Genomic DNA, 13,242 nt, shown 5'->3' with positions numbered 1-13,242 from the left:
CGTGGTACTAAGACTGGTCTTACAAAGAACTCCAAAGGACCTGAGGACCAAATGAAGGGACTTGTTTACACAAACCCTAAGAGGATCTGATACGAAACTTCAGCATAGCCCTGACATTTGGAGGCAACCTGATTCAAACTCCAGGCCTCCTTGGAATCTTTTCATGATCCAGGATATGCTCTGAGGGAGAGCAGGGGAACAGAGAGAAACAAGCATTGCCTTTCTTGGTGCCAGAACTATGTATATTTGAAAAGGAGTCTTATATTGTGTAAAGTTAATGATTCATTAAGTGTTACATAAACACCATCTTCCATGTAGATGTTTCCTTACCAACAAAATTCAAATGTTCCCAGATAAGAGTCTCTAAGCTAGAAGTTAAGTCAGAATGAGCCTTGCCATTAAAAAAATGTTCATTTATAACAAGGCAGGAATTACAGCGTGTACACAAGCTCATGTTCCTGAAAAGAACTATTAGCTGTTTTGAAGCCTGTCCCCTATGTCTCAATAAAATAGGCAATAGCATTCATAAGACAGGAATTTGGGCTAATACTCGATATCAAGTGTTCATCTCCTGCAGAAAAGGGAGTAGAAAGCAAGTAAGGCTCCTGGCCACATCTTGAGAGGCACTGGAGCCTTTATCCTGGGCTGCAAGGAAGCCCCTTGGCCTCCAGCGGGCATCGCTCCTCCTCCAGAGCTGCCCCTCCACCGTGGACAATTCCCTGCTTCTCTCTGCAGTTTCATAAGGCGCAGTGTTATGAAGTCTTCCCTCCTTCACATAAGAATGAAATCTAAGTTCAAACTGCATCTTTTCCAAAGAGGGTTTTGAAAGTAGGGAAGTGGTTACTTGTGGTAATAGTCCTCCAAGAATTTCCTGGGCATCTTCTGAAGGGTTAATTATGGCAGAGTGCAACCGTGATCAACTGAGAAGAGGCAGCATGGACACAGGAGCGGGCAGAGAAGAGGAAGATGTTTCTGAGTGGCACCTGCCTTTGCCTAGATCCATGCAAACAGCCTCAGCTTCAGAGGCTGAAACACACTTCTGGAACTCAGATTGCGGAGCTGATTTCTCATTTAGCTCTTGAAGAATGAGATTTCATACCCCACAGAGGTGTTGGTGATTCAGACATCCAGTGAAGATGATCCTTTCTAATTTAATTTGTGCAATGAGCTGGCGGAGACCCTACCTTTTGTCCCTGCACATCTGCCGTGATGTGGTCGGCTTCCCCATCCTCAATCTCCCCCATCTTCACGACACTGACTTCTATGGTGCCAACAACTTTGCCACCATCTGAAGTTCTGCAACCAAACATAAATGACATGGAAAGGTAAGAATCTTCTCTCTCCTTAAATTACAGTAATCCCCCCTTACCTGTGGTTTCTCTTGTTGTGGCTTCAGTTACCCTGCTATCAACTGTGGTCCAAAAATATTAAATAGAAAAGTCCCAGAAATAAACAATTCATAAGTTTGAAAAATGCACACTATTCTGAGTAGTAAGACGAAATCTCGCTGAGTCCTGCTCCGTCCTGCCCAGGACCTGAATCATCCCTTTGTCCAGCCTCCCCATGCAGTACATACAATATAATAAGGTATTTTGAAAGAGAAAGACCACATTCATATAACTTTTACTACAATATACTGTTATAATTGTTCTATTTTATTATCAGTGTTATTCATCTCTTACTGCGACTACTTATAAGTTAAACCGTATCATAGCTATGTATGTAGAAGAAAAAACAGGAGTACAGTATACATAGGGTGCGGTACTATCCACAGTTTCAGGCATCCACAGGGGATCTTGAAATGCATCCCCCTTGGATAAGGGAGGGCTATGCCCATACATATCTGTTTCTGGAAACCACGAACATTGCTATTTACTTCAATGGTTTTAATTAAACAAATCTGCTTAAACCACAGCAAAGCGTGTTAATGTTGGTGTTGTTTTTAATTTCAAAAGAAAATGAACCACGAATTTGCAAGGTAAGTACATGGATTGTCAAAACTGACTGCATGAAGGTGAAAGCCCCTCCAGGCTGGCAGGAGTGGCCTCAGCATCACGGGTCAGGGCCCTGTTTGGCAGCCTCCACACCTCTGGACAGTAGAAGCCACAGCCCCTCTGCACCAATTACATGGGATATTGTGTACATCTATTACAGAAAACACAGCTGAGTAAAATGGAAAAGACAACACACATCCCTATATTCCTCTATGACTGGGCCATTGGCTACAAAATTTGATTTTGTATCATTTTTCTTTCTAAGAGATCAGGTAAAGAAGGTTCTCTGCTAGCAAACATAAGAAAGTTAAGAAACATGCAGAGCAGAATTTAATCATAGAGATTGGTTAGTACAACTTATTATTTTTTCAGCTAAAAAACCTGAGACTCAAAAAGATGGAAAGACTCGCCCAAGGTAACAAAGCGGCAAAACTGAAAACTCAGGTTTCTTTTTCAAATGTTGGTCACTGAGCAACTAACTCTTCTCTATTTAATGATGGTGATATTAAGATTTCCATCATCATTATTGTCTCAAACATGCACATGTTATGGTTGACAATAATAATGAAAGCTAAAAATAAAATGAACAACCACCATCTTTTAAGATTCTCTAATTTCTTTCTCTGAACAAGAAAATATCCAGAATAAATAATGCCATCATACCATGGAAACACTGTCACAAGTAATGGATATTTCTCCCTTTAACCTTCTTGGAAAATAGGTAACAAATCACCCCATAGTTATGATGTGTTGCTATAACTTCTAAGACTAACAAATAGTAATCACATGACACTTGGTTTTCTTTATATAGTCATGTTCTTTTCATACTGTCTTTCTTTCAACCAATTCCTTCTACATATCACTACTTTATTGTGAGAGGTGTCAGAGAAGAGAAAATTAGTAAAAGGAATTTACCAAAATGCTAATTAAAATAATGACTAAGTTAATTAACAATTATGTTATTAGATAATTAATTATGCTTTTCAGAAAACTGAAATAGAAAATTCTGGCGAACATATATAGCTAGTTTTACAATGTAATAAAATAAAGATTATGTACATAAAAAGTTATTTACTTGTTAAATAGCATATTAAGATTTCATATTAAAATATAAAAATGCAATTTTTAAGTCACTGTAAATAATAACATTGACTCAATTATTTAAAATTAATATATAACACTTAATCATTCATCACAAAGAAGATGTGTATGTGGAAGACAGTATAATCTTTTTAGTGAAAAACTATATTAGTTTCAATTCTGGGATGGTTATAAATAATTCATTATATCATTTTCCAGTTGAAAATGACATAATAACTTTTCATAAGTTATGATATGACATAGCTCTGTACAATTTTTCAGTACCTGATAGTAAAACAGTTTATTAACAAGAACCTTCATTGGTACTACCCATAATTATTTTTCTAAAAGATCTGCATACTTTCTTCCCCTAATCTGATCATTAATAACAATTAAACATACCTGTTTCTTCTTATGAGAACTGTTTAAAAATTTGTGCATGAAAAAAACTTATATATAATATTCTAATATTTTCTTCGAACTAAACCAAGGGGTGCACATAATGCTTTGAAACAGAAGGCAGATGTTCCACAGCCTATCCCAGGACTGCGTGATAAACCAATATATGCCATAATGGTTAAAAGTGTGAGCTCAGGAATTTGAGCTAGCTGCTAGCTGCATGACTGTGGGCAAGGGGCTTAGCTATACAACACTTCCTTGTAAAATGGAGATGATGATAACGTTGTTATAAGGATTACATTGACATGATTTTTGTAAAGTGCTCAACACAATGCCTTATACAAGATAAGTGCTTCTTCCTTCTCCCCCACCTCTTTATCCTGGTAGTAGAAGTGGCAGCAGCAACATAATTATTATTGCCATTAATGTATTATATGATATTTAATTTTATTATCTCCAGAAATATTTTATTAAAATTGGCATTAAAGATTATAGAAAAAGATTATAGGATCTTATGAATTTCAACAGTGATTATGTACTCACTAGAGCTAGAAAGCCTTAGTAATAAAAGATGTTCTAAAGCTTACATTCCTAACAGTGCAAAAAGCACAAGTTTATAAATAATTACAATGACAGCAAGCATTTCAAAGAGCCAAAGCAGATGACTGAGCAATGTCCTGTGGGATTAAGCTTCTGAACCATATTTCTATCTGTTTCCTTTGAAAAAGTATCTGGCTATTTTTTCAATAATTTTTATGCCTCTGGGTTTCCTACTTCTATTTATCTACTAAGGCTTCTACTTATTCCCAGAGCAAACTTAAAGCAAGGGACTTGGTTAATCTAGCGACACTAGAGGGATTGTAGAATCAACCTCCAACTGAACCATTTTGTTTAGAAGACACAAAATATACTAAAGGATGCCTCTTCATTTGAGATTTGTGGGAGACAGAATGGGGAATCCAGGTTATAAACTAAAGAATTGAAGCCAATGAACTGGCAGTTAAAATGCAGAACAGTTCATTATTCATTCTGTATCAATTTACCAGACCCCGCATATGGATATTCAACACTTCGCTCTAATCAGGAGAATCACGATTGAAATATCTATTCCCTTTATCCAAAGGCTGTTTCAAAGATCATTTAGTAGAAATTTAGGAAAAATTTATATTCTTAAACTCTCAATTATGCTTTCAACCCATCAGGTTGGGGAGGCTAGTGATAATTGCTTAGCCATTATTCATCACAAAAATTCTACTGAGTTGTCTGTAATGGAAATTCATCATATCTGTATGAAAGACATACGGAAGAGAGTTCTGGACTTGGAAGCAAGAAACCCAAGCACTATTTCCAGCTCAGTTGCTAACTAGCTCTGTGACGAAGGACATATCACTTAAATTACCTGGATTTTAGTTTCCTTTGAGGCCAAACAAGGAATCAGTTTCTAATAGCTGTTCTGTAATATCAGCAATAATCACTAATCATCCACTAATCACTCCTGTGGTTTCATAATATTATTCTATCATAGGTACCATAGGCCATCATAGGCTGGTGCAACCTTGGGGAAAATCTGAGACACATTCTAACCTATCGTGCTCACTCCCACCTTCCTGTCCAAACTTTCCCCAAAACAAAGTACATGATAAACCTGGGAAGAAACTAAAAACTTATAGTCCAATAAAAGAGCTATTTTTTCTTATTTTATCCAGTGTATACATTTTTTTTTCTGGCATTATGTTATTTTTACAAGGATACAAATTTGACTGAGCCAAGAAACACTTTTCGAAAAACTTATATGGCAATAAAAACAGGCTGTAGTAAGAAATAACTATCTCAATCTATGTGAAGGGGGAAAAAAAACACTATGCCATTTCAAACAGTCTATTGCCAGGTCATTACCACTAGTTAATGCAGAGAGCTGTACGGTAGTAAGAAATAACTATCTCAATCTATGTGAAGGGGGGGAAAAACACTATGCCATTTCAAACAGTCTATTGCCAGATCATTACCACTAGTTAATGCAGAGAGCTATACAAGAAATAAAAGATGGGATAGTCCATGGCTGCTAAAGTATTTCCATCACAACGCTGAGTTCCTATTTGTTTCAGCAGATACACTTAAATATTTAATCACGCCAACAAGATGAAAGACAACAAAGAGGAAAATTTCAGCAACACAAATCTATACTCCCTTCTCACTTAGGTTTTCAGCATGCATAAAACGTTCGTGATTAAGGCTCTTTAAAATCTGCCTTTAAAATAACTCCCCTAATGCTTCCTAATGACACATTCTATTTCCTATGCGGAAACACACAAACATTTTTACAAGATTGAAAAATGGGTGATGGGGACAGTCTTCTAACAAAGGACAATTTCATGACATTCTTCCTCTAAGCTTCTTCACCACCTACGTTATACCTTTCCTAGTAGAGCAAAAAGAAAAAAAAACAAACCTACCACTGGAAATGTGAAACAGTAACATGTAAATAATTCCTCTACTATGGAAATGCCACAGAGATACAAACCAACAAGTGACTTTGTAAATATCCAGGGAAAACCCATCATTAGCATTGTCAGTCTTTGTGAATAGAAAGTAAGCCTGGTGCTATGCACGGACTCTTCAGCTGTGAGATGTGCCTAGCATTTAAACCACTTAGACAAGTAACTGGGAAACGAAGTTCTCACCTGGACAGGAAAATAAACAAAGGCCATAAGTAAACAAAGTAAGTACCCCGAGATGATCTTCCTGGTGAATTTATTTACCTGACAACGCTAGATTTACTTAGGGCTCACAGAAGTGAGAGTTCTATTTAAGTATGTATAACTAAACATACCTCTATCCTGGCTGAAATTCAGAAATGTAAGAAGACATATAATACTTTCAAACTAGAACTCAAATAAAATGTTTTAGTAGTTCTAACTATTAGAACTTACATACTAAGGTTTAGTCCAGGGGTCCTCAAACTACGGCCCGCGGGCCACATGCAAATACAAATATTGTATTTGTTCCTGTTTTGTTTTTTTACTTCAAAATAAGATATGTGCAGTGTGCATAGGGATTTGTTCATAGTTTTTTTTAAAACTATAGTCCGGCCCTCCAACGGTCTGAGGGACAGTGAACTGGCCCCCTGTTTAAAAAGTTTGAGGACCCCTGGTTTAGTCCTTAGTCCCCTCCCCCCCCCACCCCTTGTTTTGTTTTGTTTTTCTCTTTTCTCATTACAAACTGGCCTTTAGAAATTCCATCCATTATTATGGGATTCAACTATCTCTTCTATAAGACTCTACCACAATTCTATATTCCCTACTCTGTCCTGATTTCCTGATTTAGAACTCCAGTTTCCTTTTGTCCTGACATCATTATTTCACACTCTGTAAGTTTGAAATCTATCATTTCCTTTCCTTAAGCCCAACTCACATCGACAGCCATAGCATTCTCCAAAGACCAAGAACCACAGACCAGTCCACCTCTACTTTTGCTTTGCCCTGCCCCTACCTTCCAAGAAGTCACCCATTCTGTCCATAAAGTTTCTTCCGTGTGGTCCTCTTCAATGGCAACATCCCAATTAGATTCATCACCTCCGTTATGTTACACCTGGAGAACCTACCTCCCATCTGCCGGTATGTTTCTCTTCTATTTCATTCATATCAGGTTTTCTTCTTAAAGCCTTGTTGTCACTATTTTATTTCCTTTCCTGTGTTAAAAGTTCTTAGATATTTCTCAATGCCAATCCAGAGAATCTGAAGTATAGCCTATCTTCTAAGACCTTATATCAGGACTTGTCAAGAGGTATGGATATCTCAGTATCTTTGGTTCAAATTGGTTCATATCATCACACACCATGAAATAGCAGAGTGTGCTTTAGTGGAAAGTGCAGTCAGCATTAACAAAGTTCTCAGTCATGGTGTTGGCTCTTTGCAGTAAAGAGCTATGTGACCATGAGCAGGCAACTCGGACTCTATAAAATTTTCCAAATTATACATATGAAGACCATAAACATCCTACTTATCTCAGATCTATGTGACCAAAAATAAAATCTTAAATTTAAATATAAAAATGCGTTAGAAGTCCTATGGTTACACAGTGTGGGCCATGGAGCTTCAAGAACACAACATGGGTAGGTTGACGATGTTTTTCAGACTAATTGGCTTGTAGAGTTCTCTTCACTGCTAAATACTGCTAAATTCCCCCTATAAAACTAGCTATGGCAAATATTTCCCTCCTTGTGACTCTATTTGGAAACTTCTTGTTTCAATGTTAAATGTGAAATACAAACCATCTCCTTGAATGTAAGAAATATATTGCTACATAACAAATGACCACAAAATTCAGTAACTGAAAGCCACACCATTTGTTATCTCACAGTTTCTACAGATCAGATGTCTAGGCCAGGTCCTTTACTCAGGATCTCACATGCCTAAAATTTATGTCAGCTAAGCTGCATTCTCATATGTTCTCATATGTTAGATCTAGAAAATAATCCTTTTCCCAGCCCTTTCAAATGTTGTTGGTAGAATTCATTTCCTTATGGCTGAGGTATGTCTCTTTATTCCCCCTAGTTATCAGCTGGGATGACACTCAGCCCTAGAGGCCACCCTCAGGTTCTTACCATGTGGCCCTCTCCACAGACAGCTCACCAGATGGCAGTTTGCTTTTTCAAGGTCAGCAGGAGAATGACTCTCTCTAGTTTGCTAAGAGGGTGTCAGTCTGATATCTCAGATACCCAGTGAAGAATGTGTTTTAAGGAGGGAGTGATCCACTGGGCAGATATGCTAAGAAAGAGGAGCATGGGTAATTTTCCATTGGAATCAACAATATGGAAGCCATTCATTCCTGATCATGACAAGAGCTTTTAGGTGAAGTACTAGGGATGAAAACCTGATGAGAATGGGTTCAAAAGACAATCCTACTGGAGAGCATTATGCTAAGCGAAATAAGCAGTCAGAGAAAGATAAATATCACATCATCTCACTCATTTATGGAATATAATGAACAACATAAACTGATGAACAAAAACAGATCCAGAGACAGAGAAGCATCGATCAGACCGTCAAACCTCAAAGGGAAGGTAGAGGAGGGTGGAAGTAAGGGGGAGGGATCGACCAGAAAACTTGTATGCATGCATATAGGCCTAACCAATGGACACAGACACCAGGGGGGTACGGGCATGAGTGGGGGGTGGGGGGCAATGGAGGATAAGGACACATATGTAATACCTTAATCAATAAATAAAAAAAATAAAAAGGCTTTTAAAGAAAAAAAAAGATAATCATAGGAGTCACCGTAGAGACAGCTCATAAAATGATTCTTCTATGAAGAAGAGCAGGGAAATGGAGTATAAGTTAGAAGGCAATGTGAAAGATTTGGCGGCATTTTTTAATGCTACTAGACATGATCTAGTACAGAGGAAATAATTATAATACAAAAGTAAAAGGGGATAATTGTTGGAGTAATGTCTTGGATAGGTGAGAAAGGATGCAATCTAAAAGATGAGTAGAGGGGTTGACTTTAGACATGCAGCAGAGTTCATCAACAGTAACAGAAGGAAGGCAAAGTAGATGCTGGTAAGGTGGTAAATAAAGCATGAGAAATTGTCAAATTCCTCTTCTCAGTGAAACAGAAACCAGATAAATCCACTGAGAATGAGGAAGAGGGGAGATATTTGGAGGTTCTTGGAACAAGGAGGTGTGAAATAATGGTTTAAAGGTTGGGAGGGCAAATGGACCAGGGGAATGTAGTAGGACTATAGAATAGTAGTAAAAGCACCCAGGAAGTTAGTGGTCATGATCCCTAATGGAACCTAGAAGCATGGAAATTGAGCTATCCTAGCCCACTTGAACAAAACGTTGGATTTAAGCACAGTTTTTGTTGTTGTAGCTTTTATTTTTATTTTATCCACCCATCCATCCATCCGTCTATCTTTTGCTTAGAAAGTATAGTAATAGAAGAGGGGCACAGCAGTTGAGGGTGTGTGCAAGGAAATTGTTTTGTTATTTCTCAGTGATGGACCATGCAACCTCAACTATGTAAGAAGAATTCTGGATATGGGGGAGGAATCTGTGAAGAGTGAAGACGTAACTTTAGATCAATGACTTGATGTAGTCGAGGAGCAATTAGGAAGATACTGAAAATATCTGAGATGGAAATCAGAAAATAGAATATAGCACTTAAAATTAAGACTCTGGAGGGGTGGAATTAATGGCAAAATCTAGGGAATGACCATGGAGTGGGTTGTGAAGGAGGGTAGAGAAAATCCTGAAAGCCTAATGAACTGAAAAGATCATCTACTACATGGCTATGGAATCACATGTGTAAGAGGAGCAGTGCTGAACAGGGACACAGTGAACTGCAAGTTAAAATCCTCATCAAATGGTGACATCTTTAGGTCATATCCGAAATGAGAGCAGCCAATGGTATATTGGAGGCTGTGAGCCTCAATCCTGGAGAGTTTTCAGAGGATGCTCACCCTACACCAGGTAGCCACGTAGCAGAGCTGTCAGGGAGAGAGAGCCAGCTCCCAATTAAATAAAGAATAATGACCAAGGGGAGGGGAAGGGGCTGAGAAGGCACCTCAGGTATCAGAATAGAGTTGGGAAGCAGAGGCCACCAGGAACAGAGTAAGAACTAGACAAACAGGGAAAACGATGGGTGGATGAAGGATATCTGCACAGGGACCCAAGAATGAGTAAAGGTTATTGACACAAGAAGGAAATTCAGTTTAGCTAGGCAAAATAAGCAAGGGCAGACAGGGTAGCACTAATTTTAAAATATTACAAAACCTGAAATTTCCCGTTCTCTGATTTTAACTTGTTTTGTAACATCGTCTTGACACTGCATTACCAAATCCTCTGGTAATTATTTCAGAGTTCAAAATGTGACTGATTCACAGTTAAAGCAGTTCAGGTAGAACAACAAAGGTTCCTACAGAAATTTTTGTTCTAAGGAAGGAAAATAAGTAAAGCAAAGTGCAAGAAACACTGTTACATAGAAATTATATACTGTTCTTATTCATGCTAAACAGAATCTGAAGGTCAACAGGAATGAGTCAAATGCCCTGTGCCAGTTTTTCAATATAAAGTATATGGGAAAGCAATACTTTTTATCCAAAAATCTCCCTTTTAAAGCATTATTTTAAAGCTTTTTATTATAAGAGAGCACATCTATTAATAATTAAAAGATGTTTATCACATCTCTAAAAAAAATCCATGTAAGAAAAATAATGGTTTTGGGTATTCAGTAGGCTGAGGTTCTCAAAGAAAGTAGAAAGAGTAAAAATGAAGTCACAGGATTAAAATTTTCAATGCAACAGAGATTTCTCTACATCCTTTTATAAATTTTTAAGAACTGAATTGAAGTTAGTATTCCAAATGAAAGTTTCACTAACTTGAAACAACTCTGGATGTAGCTATTTTCTCCTTCATTCTAAGATAAACTCCTGAGAACTCAGTATCAAAATTGGATAAAATCTGAGAATGCTTGAGCAGAAAGTAATCTTAAGTATCATCCAATTCATTTTGTACAAACTGAGGCCCTGAGAGGTTAAGTGAAAGGTTCAAGGCCACCTCTCAAGTCATTAGCAGTGATGGAATTTGTCCAAGAACATTAGCAATCAGAAGGCTATGTCTGATTTTTTTTAATTTGTTTCTGAAAATCAAAATATGAAATGGTAATTTATTTATCTATTTATTTTTAGCTTCTTGGTCAATAAGTAGTAAGGTTACCCACAGCTTCTGTCCGAATTGGCTACAAATCAGGTTCTCATGATCTTCTTGGATTTGATCATTTGCTAGAACACTTCACAGAACTCAGAAAAGTACTTATTTCACCAGTTTATTACATTATAAAGGATATCATAAAGGGTGTAACCAGATGAAAAGACTCATAAGGTCCTGAGTGAAGGAGTTTCTGTGCCGTGGAATTGACATGTACCACTCTGCCAGAACATGAAGGTGTTCACCAACCCAGAAGCTATTGGAACACAGTACTTTTGACATTTTTCTGGAGGGTTGCTCACATAGGTGTGATCGATCATTCACTCAATTTCCAGCCCCTCTCCACTTCAGGGAGGTTAGGTGTGGAGCTGAAAGTTCCAAGCTTCTAATTATGTCTTGGTCTTTCTGGTGACCAACTGGCATCCAGGAGCCCAACTGTCTCTTACTCAGAAGATAGGGTAGCTCAGAAAGCAGTTTCTTAAGAGTTTTGGAGTGGGCTGTTGGGAGCTGCACTAAACCAACACACGTCGCTGAAATTTTTTTCAGAATAGGACAATAAACATATTGACCAATATTGAAGAACAACAACAAAAAAATCTACTTCCTGGAATCATATGTCTAGTTAATGCTAGAATTTGGACCACAATCCTAAGCAGTCATGTGACTTGGTTTCTAGTCCTAGTTAATGCAATAGGCAATCTACATGGCCATCCTACAACCTGCACTTAAACTTCATGAATCAGCATTATGTACTGATTATTAATATGCATAGTTCAAACAGAAGGAGAAACTCTTGCCCAGAATGGGTAATCATGAGCACTTTGAAATGTTACTTGTTCCATTCTCGGCCTCTCCTCTAGCCTAAGAGTTGCCCAGGATTCTATTTTCAGATTAGTTCCAGAAGAAAACTCTCCTGATACTTGGAAATTCACTAGCCTTTCTTTTTGACTCCATCTCTCTGTATCTGTAGGAAAGACATTAGGTGGAACGTTTGAAATACTTTCACTGAGGAATGAACCTGTAGGTGTAAGAAAGGAAAAACCACTGTCCAGGAAATATATATTCCTATTATTTATTTACCTTAGCTCTGAAACTCAACAAATATTGGACTGCTTCATTTTATGTCCATGACTAGCATTTTTGAACTCAAAGAATTTATAAAAACAATATTTGAGGAAGAGAAGCAATTTCATAATAAATATTTAAAACCAGTCACACATATTTTTATTCTTTTCCCCTCACTGGAGCTTCATATATCCTTTATTATCTCAATATATTTTTCAAATGAACTTGGCAGGAAAGATAGTGTCACTCAGTCCTTCAAGGACAGGAGGGTTTTGAGGAAAGCAGAGATGGCATGAAAGAAAAAATGGAAAGTAAACTATTTTCTATTAAAGTATGAAGGGATCCGTTCCTTAAAAGCTGTGATATGATCCCATAATTTAAGTTCACCTCAGTGATATTAATTTCATTAGTAGGCAGATGGGAAATTTTAAGCAAAGTAATTAACTCCTGGTGACAGTTATGAAACTTCGCTTCCTCCAATGTCACAATCACAGGCTTATCCTTAAAGTACTTTAAAGGCTCTGTCATTTGGTCATAGAAGCAGTTCATTTCTACTAGTCTTAGAAATGAGGCTTGACAGCTAGGAAATTTAGTGCTAGTTGGCAGAACAAACAAACAAACCCAAGGATCCTTAGAAACTGTCTCTCTTAATATTGTGCAAATCCCTGGAAAAACTTCAATTTGATTCTAGATAAGAGAAACATAATTCCCACTATACATCATTTCTAAATTGAAGATTGAAACTTTTAATCTTGCTTTGAATTAGAGAAACTGCATCAATATTGGGGAGGATAAAAATAACATAAAATTTATGTTATCTGCCATGACTTCAATGGAGGGATGAGTATTAAACCAAGTTTATCATGGCACTTTAAATTTGTTTTTAACAATAGTAAGTTTTAATGGAATGTGTTTGTTTATTTTCCAATTTATATATGTGAACATCAGAAAGATGTAACATTTAAAAAATATATATATACACATATATAATATATACT

General features: G+C 37.2%; 1 protein-coding gene across 7 annotated transcripts in view; it reads right to left on the bottom strand.

Annotated features, from left to right (window-relative positions):
- The window catches only part of INPP4B (inositol polyphosphate-4-phosphatase type II B), a 484,095-nt gene that overhangs the window by 166,492 nt on the left and 304,361 nt on the right, over positions 1 to 13,242 (bottom strand). For all 7 annotated transcript variants that reach the window (XM_014531700.1, XM_005884189.2, XM_014531699.1 and 4 more), the window contains one exon: positions 1,185 to 1,296. In XM_014531700.1, the coding sequence (XP_014387186.1) occupies positions 1,185 to 1,296 (112 nt within the window). The remainder of the gene's footprint in view (positions 1 to 1,184; positions 1,297 to 13,242) is intronic.

Source organism: Myotis brandtii, unplaced genomic scaffold (assembly GCF_000412655.1).
Source record: "Myotis brandtii unplaced genomic scaffold, ASM41265v1 scaffold822, whole genome shotgun sequence".
Taxonomy (NCBI): domain Eukaryota; kingdom Metazoa; phylum Chordata; class Mammalia; order Chiroptera; family Vespertilionidae; genus Myotis; species Myotis brandtii.
The sequence above is the reverse complement of the archived record's forward strand: the minus strand, read 5'-3'. Positions and strand labels throughout refer to the sequence as shown.